This window comes from Oryzias latipes, chromosome 22 (genome assembly GCF_053564925.1).
Source record: "Oryzias latipes strain Hd-rR chromosome 22, Olatipes_Hd-rR_3.1".
In the NCBI taxonomy this organism is placed as follows: domain Eukaryota; kingdom Metazoa; phylum Chordata; class Actinopteri; order Beloniformes; family Adrianichthyidae; genus Oryzias; species Oryzias latipes.
Genome location: NC_136258.1, coordinates 5,677,193 through 5,693,861, shown reverse-complemented (window position 1 = coordinate 5,693,861; position 16,669 = coordinate 5,677,193). Strand labels below are relative to the sequence as shown.

Here is a 16,669-nt window from a genome sequence, read left to right as displayed (position 1 = left end):
AGATTTAGGTCTAATAATCACTGAATTATGGTCTGAACAAGTTATATTAAAACAGACAGATTATCTTTAGCCATTTTCAGATATACTTAACAAGGATATTTTTATTTTTTTAGGAATATTCACTTTTAATGAGTATGCTCTGTTTGATTTTGCTGCAGCATCGTGTCAGGTCCCTACCGTTGAAATGTTACTGAGCGTAAATGAAATGCTGGAAAGAGTTTGTATAGAAGCTGCTAATTCCTTTGAACGTTGAGGATTCTGGTTCTGGATCAGTTAGAAGCTTGGATTTGTACAGCTAAGTTTCTGTTAAAGACAATCGTCTTTAACAATCGCGTATTTGATGTCTTTAAAGGGCCTATATCCTGCTTTTCTTAAGATAAACTATGTCCATGTGATAATATATCACTTTTGACACACTAAAGATCACATTTTTAATTTTGCGAGTTCATTTTCCTCCCGGGAAGTAGGATGACTTGATCTCTGAGTCTCCGTCTTTCGCTCTGTGACAGTTCCGCCCATTTCATGACATCAATCTAGAGCCGGCCTCAGCGTTTCACCCACGAAAACAAACAGCATCCATACGTTTGCAAAGATGGATGTGCATATTTTGCATGTAAAGTGAAAGCGTTTAGCCGATCACCGCTAGCTCCACGGAGAAAGTGGGTGTGTGTGTTAGCCTGGGGGTGGGGCTGGCAGCGCAAACTCTTCCTGGAAGGGGCTGTTCCTGACTTTGTGAGATTGGGAGGGGCTTGTGCTCAGAGCGCATGTTTTTAAAGGAATACTCAGAAATGTGTGAATGGATCAAAATATCCCTTTGGGGTTGTTTTTTCTGAGGGATTAACATTAAATTGATTTTGCATGAAATACACCCTTTAACATGTTCTTGTGGTATTATTCTGTTGTTGTGGGACATATATAAAGAAATTTAAGCCTAAAATTGCATTTCTGAGTATTTTCTTTATTAAAATCGCTGCAAATCCGGAGCAGACCGAAAAAAATGGCCATTAGAAAAATATGTTATTTGTGATGTAGAAAATATGCTGGGCGGGCCACAAGCTTCCTGGTCCATTCCATTCTCCATTCATGGGAAAGGGGGCGGGGTTGTTCTGCGCCAACAATCCCGCTTACAACTTAGAGGGGAATTTTTAAGGAACTCCTGCGGTTCTTCAGAAACTATGTTCTAGAAGTTGTCAAGGACACTACCATAAATAATAGACCACTGGGAACGCTTTTACGATAGATCAAAGATGATCAAAACAGGACTTGAATTCAATTCTTATTCTTATTTAAAAACTTTAAAAAAATACTTCATTAGAGCGATGATGCTAAAGTTCACTTATTCAGGTAAACCTTGAAGCTAAACTGCTGCTCACAATCCCAAATCCTAAAATAAAAAGGATTTTGGATCCCTGCTTTCCCTCTTTTCACTTTTTTTTAATCCCGTCTTACACTTTTTCCTGTAAGTTTTTATCTCAGCAAATCTCCTTTCTCTGTCTCTTCCCATTTTCTCTTCTATCCGAGTCCAGCTCTCGTCTATTATCCCCGTCTCTTCCTCCACAGAACTCTGGGGGTTCCCATGCAGCTCGGAAGAAAAGCTTTTTTGCAAATATTGGTTTGACTTTGTCTTTGGAGCTTCTAAGTCAATACAGGTCCAGGCAGGAAGGCTGAAGCCGTTCAGAAAAAAGCAGGGAGAGGCAGGGATCAGAGCAAAACCAGCAGAGCAGAAACAACCAAAATCTCACTTTTCTGTCTCTGCAGAAGAAAAACCTTTGGTAGAATAAAGCTCCGCTTTTTAAACATGACATTTTTTCTTTTTGGAAACACGTGATTCAGATTATTGAAGTCATCCCAAACTGTTTTCACTGTTGTGTGTTCAGCAAAACTCAGCTTCACGAAGACCAGAAAGCTCTTAGAAACTGCAGGTTGATGGGTGGAGCTTGTGCCGTCCTCAGCTCACGTTCTGCATAACTTCACGCCCTTCTCAGTGGATGCCGTGATGCCCGGATCCTCTGAGTGAGCCGTTGGGCCGAGCGTCTCTGTCTGCAGCAGCAGAGAGTCGCCCCTTCCTTCAGCTAAACACTCGTCGGGTTTTCATTAAATCCATCAGCAGAAACACAAACCTGGCTCCTCCTCCTGATCCTGACTGCAGCTTTCTGCAGCCTCATGTCCTGTTTGGACCACGGATGGAGCTGCAAATGTGCTGCAGGATGTGTGTGTGTGTGTGTGTGTGCGTGCACAGAAGACGGGGGAGAAAGCTTTTCATTGTGATAGTGTTTAATATTTATTGGAAGAAGGTAAAGAAAATGTAAAGGCAGCGTGTCTCAGGCTGCTGGCAGGATTAGCATAAATAGTTTAAGGCTCGGACGTGTTTGGTCGCTGCAGAGGAGCGAGGCTGTCCCTCATTCTCTCTGACACACACACACACACACACACACACACACACACACACACACACACACACACACACACACACACACATCCACAGTTACACGTTCATGTGCTCACAAAGGCACCCACGCAAACACATGCTCACACAGATACACACCCAGACACACACAAACACGTGTGCAGATGCTTAAGCATAAACACGCACAAATGCATGACGACAAACACAATCCCACATTTTAAAGACAGACACACAAACATGTTTTATGCTCACATTCAGACGCACACACACACATGCATGTACAAACACTCACGGACCTTTAATTATCATCAACACATAGTGATTTCTAACAAGCTCCACCCCTTCTTCATTTCACCTTCTCTCTATTTTTATTAACAAACAGCATTGGGGGGGGGCAGTGGGAGGGGCAACAGCTGTTTTGATACTTTTCTCTTCTTTTTTGGTATTTCTAACTTTTTTTCTTATTTACTTCAAAATTGTGTTTTCATAGTGACATGCTTTAAGATTCTATTCTATGTACATATGTGGTGTCATGTTTCATGTTTGAATTTCTATGAGACAAGTGCCCACCAGATCTCAAGGCGCACCGTCATTGGATAGTCTATTTATGAACTTGTTTCATATAGAAGGAGCATCGACTATAAGATGTATCAAGTGAGAGAAATCAGAGATACGTCCATTCATCGGTCAAACTTTATTAACTGAGCAAGAACTTGTTCAGAACAGGCGACACAAGACACAAGAATCCTGTTTTGACAGAGCGCCTTGTAACTCCCAACATTATTTTGACATCAGTACGATGCATTTATGAAGCCACCAGGGGCTTCGGGTTATAAAGTGTACTGTCGTTTTGTAGTGTGGAAAATATGTACACGTTTACACAGTGTCTGTGTCTTTTGTTTCTGCATTTCTTTGTCGAAACAAAGACATATTTTCTTGTGTTTTATGAACACAAATGTTTTTGTGACAAATATTTAGAATAAATGCAATCCTCTTGTTTCATGGAAGTTGTTCCTGGTCCAGAATGTGAGACTTGTTCTGACTCCGACAGCTGTAAAGACGGACCTTTGTTGGTTTCATTTTGCTGTTAACGCGCTGTAAGCACAGTAACTTTGTCCGTTGTGACCGTTGGTGTTTCTGTTCTGCAGTGTCTGTCCTCAGAGATTCGAGCTCGGCGCAGAGGAGTCTCCTCTGTCCTGAAACTGTGCCAGAAGCTGCTCCTGCAGAGCCAGGTGAGAGACGCAAACGTGACCTGCACAAGATAGACTTCAGCTCTTCGAAAACGTTCCTGTCAGCATGTTATATACCTTTGTGGACCCACTCTGATGAAAATGGTGTTTTGGGTGTTTAAAACATGCTCTTCTGGCATTTTTCTGATGATAGAAGACAGATATTAAGAAAATTAAGCTTAAAATTGCATTTCTTGAGTATTTGTCTATTCAAATTGTTATGAATCAGGAGCAGACAAAAAATGACGCTTGAAAAATATCTTATTTATACACAACTGGATAACTACAGTATTGCTTGCCATTTTTTTGCTGCATCAGTTAGGTTGGAGGCATGAGGAGCTGTAAGCTAGCAGCAGAGTGCCTAAACAGAGAGCTCTCAGCAACAGGGACGGGAAGGAGTGGGTTTTTAAACTGTGGGTTTTTAAAGCTGTGATCTTTTGTCCCTTCCCCCCCTCCACCTTTCGGACAGTCGGGCCCCATGGCGGAGGTGGGCCCAGATGCGGAGCAGCACCAGGAGGCCCTCCAGTTGCTGTCAATCAACCTGCAGAGGCGGTGGGAGGCGATTGTGATGCAGGCGCTGCAGTGGCAGAACCGGCTGAAGAGGAAGCTCGGGGAGCAGCAGGTCAGTGCGTCCTGACAGTCACGCCTTCAGCCCTTTGAGCGGCTGGGGCGTGTTCCACACATGCAGACACGCCACAGTTTGATTCCAGTGTGACATACAGGCTGCTGTGGCTGGAGCTGCTTTTCACAGTGGAGGAGCGTGAATGTAGGTTCAAAGCTGATTGGTATTGCTCTTAAACAACAGCTAATATTGGCATGCAAAAAGAAGAAATCTGTGGAAAAAAAGAAACTTTTTAGATTAGATGTGAACTTTTTCTGAATGTCAAAGCATGGCTGGTGTGGTGAGAAGTTCTTCTCTTCATATATCGGGGAAGGTTATCATCTGTCCAGGTCATGTTGTCTTCGAAATCATTTTCTGACGTCCTCATGTGTTTGAGGGGTTGAACTTTAACACGACCAGCCTTGTCTTTATTTTGACTTCTTTCTAAGGTTTGCTAGTCTAAGTGTTCAAGATGTTCATTTTAAGGAAAACAAACCAGGTTTGTTCTGTGGGGCTAAGAGCAACTCTTTGTCCGCAATACAGAAGGTGAAAAGGTGAATTAGAGCGGCTGTGGATCAGGAGGTTGAGCAGGTCGATCAATGATCGAAGGGTCAGCGGTTTGATCCCTGCTCCCCCTAGTCAACCGTCGTGTCCTTGGGCAAGACACTTTACCCTCCTTGCCTCCATCGTGGCTCAACTGGTGTGTGAATGAGTATGAAAGTCCCACTGAGGGTCCGAGGGTCAGAGGCGCAAACTGGCAGCCACGCTTCTACCATCACCAAGTACACATGAGGAGTGAATGAATAATGGACACATTGTAAGTGCGCCTGGGAAAAGCGCAGATAAATCGAATCTATTATTAAAAGCTTTAAAACAACAAAAAAACTAAAATGTTTCAGTTCAAAGAAGGATCCACGTGAAGATGAAGCTGCAGAAGAACTCCCATGCCGATCTAAAAGTCCTGATGGATTCTGGTTCATGCCAACAAGAGCAGCTTAGTCTTCAGAGGTGTCCGCGTGTGCGTGAACGCCACAGTCTGGTGGCCACTTTAACCTTAGAGAAAAACAGTTGGCTGCACTTTCTGGACAGTTGGATGCGTCCCTCACTCCCTGCTTTTCTGTTAGTTTTATCTCCATAGCAACCATTTTATTTTCTGGTTGCCTTGGGGGGGGGGGAGGGAGGGCATACAAGTTTATGTAATATTTGGAAGAATTGCCTGATTTGCTTGGTGTCAGAGGTTTTTTGTTAACCACGCCTACATTACTGATCTGGTCTTACTGTTTCTTACATTATTTTGTTTGGCTTGAGCAACGAATTCCTGTATTCACATTATTCTGGTAAAAAACAAAGTGTGAGCAACAAGGGAAAGCCACTTTTGCGAGCTCGCCACACTAATGTTGTGAAATGTCTACAATTTCCAAAACCAGCATTTTTTCCCAAGAGACTTCAGTGAAGCTCCCGGAGTTAGGAGGCCATAGATTGAGATCCCTATAGGAGTTTACATTTGTAGGAGGTACTATAGGTGAATTTGTTTCAGAAAATTAAAGATGGTGGACTCTTTCCAAGGTCAACAAAACTTTATTTGTGGTTGTAGACTTGGTGGCATGTGTGTGAAACTTTGAGCAAATGTTTTCTTTTCCCGTAATGTGACCAAAAGTCAAAATCACCACATTTCACAAAAAATGGCACAAAAAGCCGTAGTTTCTGTGACCATCCCATAAGAATTTAAATGTTTCCTTTGGATATCCCTGACATGTGTGTTTGGGCGATTTGGGGGGGGGGTTGTTCACTATGTCAAAAATTAATTATCACTGGTTCCTAGTTGTGTGCAAATTTGGTGAGTTGTTGAGTTTGTAGCGTGACGGACATTTTTGTTCAAACGCGCTGTAAGAAAAGAGGAATTGTGGGAACAATCTGGTTCCTGCAGTCCAGGACTGACGCGGGACAGAATAATCAGAGAAGTAAAGTAGATGAAAGGGACCAGAAGCTAAACTGAAACCAAAGACTGGGTTAGAGAAGCAGAAAATCTGCTGCATGAATCACAAGGTGTTTATGGGAGCAGAAGTTTTACTGCAGTAGATTTGAGGACACAGAGTTTATCTGCATGAGGACAGGTTTGGCTTTGGGGTTTTTTAGCCTCTGGACTCAGGATTCTGAGACTTTCTGATCCACATTCTCCAGTGAGGATGTGGTTTTCTGTTGTTCTTACTCCTGTTTGGTGTTTTGTCTTTCCGTTCAGTACTTTAGGTTCTTTGCAGAACGTGAAAGTCCTCCGAATCAGATCAGTTTTTAGGTCTGTTTAGAGCAAAGCCTAAAAAAAAGAATTATTTCCCCTCGGATTTGCAGCGTTGTGATTCTTTGCAGAGCTAGATATGATTTGGTTCTGTTTGGTTATGAAAGTGAACGAAAGTTAAACTGAAGTTTTACTATATCTGTTATCAATTTCTTTCTCTCTTTAGATTTTCTCGTTATCTGTTATCTCATCGTCTGCAGAGGCAGTATTACGTAATATAAATATGTGTCTATACGATAATTTTATGTCTTACAGAGAAAAACACCCCTCCTGCACAGGAAATGGTCCATGGGAAACTATCTTTTGCTGTTCAGATTAAAAAATAATGAGGAAAAGGTTGTGATTGTGCAGTTTGAGTTGTTGAACAAAAGCGAGTTGCAGGCCGAAGAAGCTGGATCTATTTTTCCTGACTCAGTTGGAGGCGCAAATCTTTCTCCCCATCTTTCAGATTCACACACAAATGCGCTGTAGAGAAGACAAATCGCAGAGGCCAGACTCTCTGACCTCGCTGCCTGGCTGGAGAGTAATTTCACTTCAGCTGGAGATGGGAGAGGAATGAAGAGGGAGGCTGCAGGGAGGGGGGCAGGAAGAAGCAGAGGTTCATATATATGGGTGGTTTAGTTTATAAATATACACCGGTGCTGAATGATAAAATGTTTGTCCTCTGCTGGTTTCTTTGTCCCCACATCGGAGAGTGCGTTCTGTACAGATTCTGTTATTCATCTTTCTTGGGTACGGATCTCAGGATTCAAAAGTCTCTTCCAGAATCCATTTCCCCAACGTTGCTCCAAGGATCAGAGCCACGGTGCAGATGTCCACAGAGGTTCCACACAGAAGAAGTTTGCACGTTTGTCCAAAATTTAGTTCAGACTCATCTTAAAAAAAGTGTGGGAGGAAATGAGCATTGATATTCCAGAATCTGAGTTCATCCAAAATTTACACGGATCGGAAAACCTGGAAGCTCCTGAGGAGGATGCAGCACTGGAAGATGATGAAGATCCTGAAAAAGATGCAGATCCTTAAAATCTGTGGTCTCTAACCCCTGGGTGTCAACATCGGTGTGGACACAATATGCAGGACGCAGAAAACTCAGAAAAGGGTTCCTTTTATTTCGGAACTAAACTTATAATTGCTCCAAATACTGCCAGATGCTCGTAGCTCTGAAAACACACAAAACAATCCGGCAACAAATGTGAGGAAAACAGGAAGAGTGATGAACCAACAACAAACAGGTGCGCACAACAGGGGGAAACAGGTGATGACACTGAGTGAGAATTACACTGGGGAGAAATAAAGACACCTGAAATGAGAGGACAACAGGAAGTAACAAATAAACCAAAATAAAAGCAGAAAACCTCATCCTGGCCCCAATACCTTACACTGGGTGGTGGACTGGTACCGGTCTGCGGATCATTTCAATATTGTCCCAGTGGATAAAAGAAAAATATCATAAAGTTCAGGAGGATCAGATTCTCCTCAATGTTGGTTTTGGACTTCACCTGATGATCACGTCATCAATACTTCACGGGCCAAAGTCACTGATTGCTCGACACAGCGTGTCTTCTTTGCCAAAGTTTGGATTTTTGAATCATGCCCCGACGCCCAAATCATTCGGCAATGCTGAATTTACACTGCGATACCCAAATGGTGCAGCAGACTGACACGCCTGACACTCGCCACACGAGCTCTGATCGTGTCTGTACTTTGACTTGACGTTGTAACTGGACGCCCCAGACACGTAAACGGCGTTCAGTGTGAACCCAACTTTAAATGAAAAATCTGCCATCTTCTAAAAGTGGCTAACCTTAAGCGCTAACAAAGTTAATAAAAAATAAACCTTTTTGGAAAGTTTCTTTGGGGAGAAAAGAACCAGTGAGGAAATGGAGGAAGAGTCTTCGTCTTTAAAAAAAAAAAGTTAAGCAGGTATTTACAAACCAAACCGTCTTCAAAATTATGATTTATTGATGCAGCTGTTCCCATGTACCAAACCTGACTCTTTAATGTTACAAATAGGCTAATAATAAAGTTGCAGACATGGTGGATTCATGGTTAATATCTTTATTTATTTATTTTTAGAAAATGCTCCTTTTTATTATGGTTGTGTGGTGTCTTTTTTTTTTTTTTTTGCTTTATTTTTCTGTCACACCTTAAAATGCGGCTGAAGTTAGCATCCGGTCGTCAGCCTGCGCTTTGGAGGGAAAATCGACATATTTTATTGGGTCCTGCACAACGTCTGTATTTAAACCAGCTGCAAATATTTTACAGAGAATGAAGATTCAATGAATAAAGTTGCTGATTTTTTAAAACTTGTTAAAAAGATATTTAAGGCTTTTTCTACAACAAAGCTAAAATAAGGAGGATCCTGTTAAGAACTCAAAAATACTCCTCTGTGTTGTAGACAGATGGACAATCAATAAAGGTTTAATTAAAAACAAAATAGCCCATGATTATTCTTTTTGCCCTGACAGATAATCTGAACCTGAATTGAGTTGTGGTTTGGTCCGTGAAAATATCGTCTGACATCAAACCAGTCAGCGGCCTAAAAAATGTCGGGAAGAAAGTGATGGTGCTTCTGAAGATGTCGAAGACCCTGAAGGGGTTTCAGCACCTGTAGATGCTACCAAGCCAAAAGGAGGTGCAGCTTCTGTGTATGTTCTGTGCAAATCTGGAAGGTGAAGCAGATTTGGAAAACAAAGAGGATTCAGTTCATGAAAAAAGATGTAGCACATTGTTGCACATTTCCATGCAAATGGTTGTGAATGAAACCCAGCGTTTCTGTTCTTATGTTTGCCCAGAGTTTGTCATGAAAATTGAAGATCCAGTTTCTCTGCTGGAAGTTCACTTACCCTCTCTGGGACTTTTGTCCTCCTGACCGGTGAAGTTCTGGATGAATGGCTCTGTGGTTAAACGTCCACCTTAAAGTTAAAGTACCATTAGCTGTCACACACCTAGGTGTGTTGTCCACAACAATTGTCCACCTATAAGCGGCAGACACAGTGACACTTGGGAACCAATCCAACCCCTTAATGCTGAGTGAGGGAGGCACTGGGTCCCACTTTAAAGTCTTTGGTATGACTCGGCCTGGATTTGAACACCTGACCTTCCAGTCACTGGGCGGACACTCTACCACAAGGCTACTGAGCTGATACCTTCGCAGAGCATAGGGTGTGTTTAAGTCAGAGCTGCAGAAACTTTGACGCTTTATTTTGTAATAATTTATATCATAAAAGCTTGGGACCTCTCCAGATCACAAGGTCGTTGTCGTTTTATGCATGTTTGAGCGATTTGAAAAAGTTTTAAGGAAGTGGATTGCAGGAAACCTTCAAAATAAGACCCCCCCCTCATTAGTCTCATGATGCCACTAAATGAAACTTGCATTTACATGATTGTGAGTATTTTTTTCTTTGGCATATTCTTCTACAAATAAAAAAGGCAATTACTGACAGAAGCCTTTTCTGCTTTGTACCAAAAGATGAGTTTAAACTGAAAAAGGTCATTTCATGCTCTTTAGAGGATCTCATCTCAATCCTGGAAGTCTTTGCAGAAGCATTCATGTTTCTGTTGACTCTCAAAGTGTAACTGACCACATCTCTGCGCTCACAGGGACAGCACAGCTTTAGTGATGAACTTTATCTGTGCACGCTCCATTTCAGGCGAAGCCGCCACCTTTAACTCCAGGAAACCTTCTCATTAGTTTAAAGTCTTGTGGGTGTGGCAGTTTATCTCATTTGTTTTTATGATTTGGTTGCATTTTTCAGTTGCATCACACCGAGTCATCAAACAGTTTTGCATTTTAATTGAGGTTCTGCATGAAGTATTTTAAACGCAAAGATGTTTTATGGATCAAATCAAATCAAAACTTTATTTATAAAGCACTTTTCATACAACAGTATAATACAAAGTGCTTTACATTAAAACAAAATAAAATATAAAAACAAGCATGACGATTAAAATAAACAAGCACAAAAAATTAAAAAGAAAATAAAAAATATAGGGCCCCCATACCTACACACAGCCCCCACTCCTTTCCCACCTCCCACCCCCTAACTGATGGGGAAAGACAACGAGAAATAGGCTGAGAAACAGGATGAAGGTTATTTGCAACATCCATGTTAAACTTTTTCTTTGTGCTTTTTTGTTATTGCTGTTAGTGTCATTAGAAGGTTTCAATGTTGAGGGTTAGGTCAGGGAAAACAGTTAGGTTTAGAATGAATTTGTTTGGGGGCGGGACCTAAAGCAGCTTCTTTAACAGTTGGATGTCCTGCCAGTCTCCAGCTGTGTGGTTCCTCCTCAAATGTCCCCCTGTCCTGCTGTCCCTCACAAACACACCTTTACTGTAAGTAAAGGTGGTCATCTTTACTTTCGTCGACACGTCTTACATGAAAAAGTTTCTCCTTCACTGAGTGGATACAGCTAAGCCTTCTGGGATTAGCCATTATAACCGCAGTATTTGTGACATCAGGGGTTTACTGAGCAAAGACAGCCATTCTGTCCCTGCTTTGCCCTTCTGGTCTCAGAGCATTCTGGAGGCTAGTCACCAGTCCATCACTGGAACACACGTCAAATTCACGTCAAAGAGTCACCAAGTAACCTCTGAAGCATGGTTCTGGACTGTAGGTGGAAACCAGAGAAAACCCACACATGCTCGAGGAGAAAATGCTCAAACTCCACACAGATAAGAACCCAGTCGGCATTTGAACCAGGACCTTCTTGATTCCATTCTTAGATTCTGGACCTATTAGACTCTGAAACAAACGGACTGAGCTGACATTTACACTGAACAGCAGACGACATGTTAATCAATTTTGCAGCCCTTAAACTCCCACTCTGATCATCTTATGATCTATTTTCAAAGTGTTCCCAGTGGTCTTAATTGTGATATTAAAGATTTTAGCCACAAAAACAAATAAAAAATCAAAACTGCAGAGCAGCAGGTGTTCATTAGAAATTCACCTCTGACTTGTGGACTGTTGGTCCAGAGTAAGGCTTCCCCCATTTCCCATCATTCTTTTGTTTACCCTCTCTCCCGCTAGCTTACAGCCCCTCACACTCCCAACCTAACATGAGTGGTGCAACAAAAAGGCGGGCTATTTTGAAGCTGTCCAGTCGTACAATTTTGATCCAGATGAGAAAAACAAAGACGTACGTGAATCTATTTGTCTGACAGTGGATGATCAGAATGGAGTGGAGCAGGGAGGCATCTTTTTCATCTGCTCCTCACTCACAAATATTTAAATTAAAAAACACTCAGAATGGTATTTTTAGCTTCACTTCCTTTGTAAATGTCGTCCATCATCAGAAAGATGCAACAAGAACATGTTAAAAACAACAAAAACACAATTTTCATCTGAGAGGTCCCTAAAGCTTTTTTTTAACAGATAAAGTAAGTGTTTGTTTCTATTGTATTTTTCTAAGATAAGAGCTAAAGGCCTCTTGTGTTGGACAGATTTTTTAGTCGGAACTTCTTCAGACACACGAGGTGTATATTTGTATAAACCCCTTTTGCATTTGAATTATTGTTGTATACATTTCCTCTTGGACTGGACAGAAAAGAGAAAAGAAAAGGAGAGAGTGGGATGTTAAAACAGGGAGATATTGTAAAGAAAGGAGAGAAGGGGAGTTGAATATGCTAGAAAATAAAAAATGAAAATAAAGAATAGCAGGGGAAGAATTACAAAAATAAGTAAGAAGTTGCTGGAGGTTTATCCTTATTACCATCAAAGTAGATGTTAGTCAAAAGAGGCGGGGCCTCTCCACAGACACAAATATTACAAACCTGTTAGCTCCAAAAACCTGCACACACACACACGCATTTAAACACGTACACAATCCATACGCAGATCACACACAAACAAACACGTGTCAAGCACAAATCATCCCATCACGCACACAAGAAATCTACCCTAAAGATTTTCGACGTGTTTTTGTTGTTTCATTTGTTTCACAGATGTTTTCTGTTTTCAAAAATGGATGAAATACTTTTATCTGGTAAATACATTAGATATTTGTACGGATTGTATAGTCAGGGGGGGTTCTCGTACTTTGAGGTAATCTGTATTTGATGCATTTTCCTGAACAGTTTGATTGTTTTGGTCAGATCTGGAGCCTCGGTGACAGGAATCATACATTTCAGTTCCCTCACCCTGCATGGAAAGGTGATTAATCTGTGTGCTTCGGAATCACAATGCTGAGCTTCCTTTGACAACGGCTGCTCCGGTGGAGAGCCGGCACAGGCTCCCCGAGCAGTTCTGGGGGGGCGCACAGGAACATAAATAATCACCCAGACAACACCAGATCGCTGCGCTCTCCTTGGACCTTCCAGCAGATGCAAAGCTAACAAATGGGAGCAGTCAAGCCAGAGCTAATGGAAAAAAAAGTTCCACGATTTCACCTCTAAACTGCTGCTGAAGTGCGTGCACAAACACACACAAACGCGCACACACACCTGAAGGAGCATCATCAAGACTGGTGCTTGATGCTCATGTGACAAACTCACTGAGTAAAGCAGGAAATCTGATCTTTTTTACATTTAAAACTCTGCTCTCAGAGCATTTTTTTCAAACTCAAAGGATCCTCCAGTTTATAGGAAGCAGGAAGAATACGTCCCTTGAAAGAAAAGCTTGGATTATAAAAACATCCGTATTGTTTTTAAAACCAGAGAAAAAACAGAATTTCGAGGAGCTCCAGACATCAGAGACGGGTGTTTACGCCACTGCGCCGATGTAAAACCACAACCTAGTTCTGATGAAACCTTAATGAAAATGTTTCAGATCATTTCATTTTACTGTATTTGAAGGTTTGATATGTTTAAAAATCATTTAGAATAAAGTTCAGAGACTGTTAAATTCCACCCTAAAGCCTCAAATCTGTTTCACAATCCTGTTCTAAAGTTAAGAAGTATTAATAAAAAAATGATGATGACGTCCCAGAACAGACGAGACAGCACATCAGTTCTGTCATCTTCTGTGGAGTGGAGGAGATGTTTTCTGTAAGATTAAGCAAAGACTTCTGTTAGATGATTGCTCAGGATCCAGAGATGCAGAAAACTCCAGCAGGATGAAGACTGAGAAGAGCTCTGCTGCTTTTTCTGGTTAAGAACTTTGATCTTTAAGTCAGCCCTCGGCTGGAAAAGACTAAATGACCACATCGTCTCCAAACAATGTGTGATTCTAGAATACCCAAAGCCAATTCCTCCTATACTGAGAAACTGTGACCAAACGGGTAATGGAGAGAATCAGAGGAGATCCCACCTCCTGAAGTCCAGCTGGGACAATTCTGGCACCATATGGTGGGGCGTTTTCATCCACGAACAGAGAGCTGCGGGTGTTCTGGTGGAATTGGAGAATGACAATTGTTCCAAGATGTTTCTGAGGTAAGAACGTGCGGTCACTGGACCATCTACAATAACCAAACTGTCCAGACTGTTGCACCTCCTCCACCAAAGAGAACCCCGGAGACCATGTTGACCTCAGCATATCGCTAACCTCAACTTCTCAAGCAACACTGACTACCATCGTTTCTGTGGAAGGTGACCCGACACTCATCAGTGAACAGGACAGTTGACCATTGCTGAATTGTCCAGGTCACATGGTCTTGTGTCCACTGCAAATGTCCATGGTGATGTCTTCGTGTCAGTAGAGTCCCCTGCAACAGTCGCTTGTCATTCCAGTCAAAGTGGAGGAGTCCAATGGTTTGTCTGGAAAACCTAGTACCCCTCACCTCTGGTAAACAGGCCAGCAGCTGCCTGACATTTGCTAAACCAGGTCAGAGGTCAGAGGTCCTTAGGTTCTGGTCATGGTTGGCCACACTTGGGTCTGTCACAAGCTCTTTGAGACTCACCAAGTTCACCTGCAGCCTCTGACTGTCTACTACCAACCTGAAGGTGTTACGGCAGGGAATGAAGGAAGAACCCAGACGCAGAGAGGATGAGGAGGCAGGAGGTTCCAGGGGAACAGGAGCTTTAATAAACCAAAACAAACTAAAAACCAAAAACCACTGCTTAAGCAGGCAAGACAAACTACGAAACTTGAAACACTCGAAAGGGAAAACATCAAACTACATGCAAACAGCATAATATGGACCAGCACAGGAGGAAGGGAAAGACAAGACTTAAATACATGCAGACAAACGAGGCACAGGTTGAAACACTCAGGACAGATGGGGACCAAAGGCAAAACTCAAAAACATGACACAACACAGGAAACCCTACAAAATAAAACAGGAAGTAAACTCTAAACATGAAAAAAAAAGACAACTAGAAAACAAAAGTACAGAAACTAAAACTGTGACAGAAGGCGCTATGGGCAGGTAGTGCTGCTCATCCATTAAGCTTCATCGTGTTCATGACTGAATAATAAACCTGGAATTACTTACTGATAAAGTCATCTTTTTCTATCCACAGAATGTTGACATTGATGCCGTATTGAAAAGGTTTTTCTCTTAGATTTTTGGCTACAATAAATCAGACACACTGAGCACAGTGAGACCACTCTGTGGAAAACGCAAAGGTGTCTATCAGTCCAAAACAATGACTTCCCAATCCTGAAAATCTGTGACGTGAAACAAACACCGTGTATGACATCCACAGAGAGTTTTTCACACTATCCCTCTTAGAAGTGTCTGTTTGGCTGACTGAAGAAGATCTGACCAACCAGTTCTTGTGGAAAGTTCTGATTCTGTGTTATAATTCAGGATTCAACTCCTTGACCTTGACCAGCGTCTCAAATAAATTTAGATGTTTTTTTAATTTTTTTATGGGCCACTGACAGTTCTCTCCTCACCTTTGTTCCACCTGATGGTGTTTGTTGGGCTGAACTGGATCATTTTCATTAAAAAAGGCTCTATAGGGTGTTTCTGAACCGTGGAGGAGAAGGAAGTTCTCCATAGGTCATGAAGTCCTGGATTTGACAGGCTAAACAGACTGATAGTGTTTCCTCTCTGCTCTGACTGGGATTCTGAATTCATCAGTGGAGCAAAACAGTTCCGACCCGCATCTCTGTTATCAGCACCAAAGAGAAGAACACAAATGTAATAGAAATTCCTATCATGAAGCCATTTCCACACAGACTCACTTTGGCTCAAACACACTCACGGGCCAACCAGTTTCTCCGATTAATAGGCTATGAATGGCTAATACGACTCACCCCCCCTCTTGTTAACGAGACGTGGAGCAATTTGTATAATTATGTCTGTGGCAGGAAGATTTCCTGTGTCTAAGCATATTTTAAGACCAGCTTTCTCCCGGCTTTTGATTACGTATTTACTTTGGGCTTTTCAGCTCGCCGCTCTTCCTCTCACAATCATTTTTGAATAATTCATCTCTTTGTTCCACTGTGGGATCATTTGTCTTGAGATTTACTCCCATCTTCTTTGGTGTGGGTTGATCACATTTTCCTTTCCTGAAATGATCACAGAACATTTTTCTGTCAGAGTCTCATGTCAAGTGTGTCTTTTTCCTGACGCCGTTCTCTGCGTGAACACCAGCGTTTGGGGGGCTCAAGAGGATTTAAACCTCCGCCCTCCCTCACAGGAAGTGTTTTAAACAGCAGAACTTTTTCCCGAAACCTTCCAAGATCAAACTGCTGCTTTCCAGCCACATTGTCATTTGTCGAAGGAACTCCCTTACCTTAATATTTTGCTTACCTGCTTTCGTACTGCTTAAATCATTAAATAAAACCTTTTCTTTAACTCCGCCTCACGATCCCCAAAACACGAGCAGACCTGCCCTTTCAGACTAAAAGCCCCAGATCTGGAAGGCATGCAATCCTGCATGCAGTCACCACTCTTTTAAAGACCCACTCTGATGAAAATGGTGTTTTTGGTGTTTTGTGGCATTTTTCTCATGATGGAGGACAAATATGAAGAAGGTGAAGATTAAAATTGCATTTCTGAGTTGTTGTTGTTTTTTTGTTTTTTTTTAAATGCAACGGATGAAAAAATCCAGTTTGCAAAGAATTGTAGGTGTGACGTACCCTGAGCGGGCCAACCGGATTGTAGCTTCTGCGCCACTACTAAAGTTTTTTTTAACATCTTTTTCATGTGCTCCTTATTCACAACAATTTGAATAAAAATAATACTCAGGCAATTTTGAGCTTCACGTACTTTATTTAAGTCCTCTATAATCATAAAGATGCCACAAG

General features: G+C 41.9%; 1 protein-coding gene across 19 annotated transcripts in view; it reads left to right on the top strand.

Moving 5' to 3' along the window:
- Window positions 1-16,669, top strand: part of akap6 (A kinase (PRKA) anchor protein 6) — a 234,406-nt gene that overhangs the window by 205,874 nt on the left and 11,863 nt on the right. For all 19 annotated transcript variants that reach the window (XM_078940959.1, XM_078940958.1, XM_078940957.1 and 16 more), the window contains 2 exons: window positions 3,556-3,639; window positions 4,106-4,258. In XM_078940959.1, the coding sequence (XP_078797085.1) occupies window positions 3,556-3,639; window positions 4,106-4,258 (237 nt within the window). The remainder of the gene's footprint in view (window positions 1-3,555; window positions 3,640-4,105; window positions 4,259-16,669) is intronic.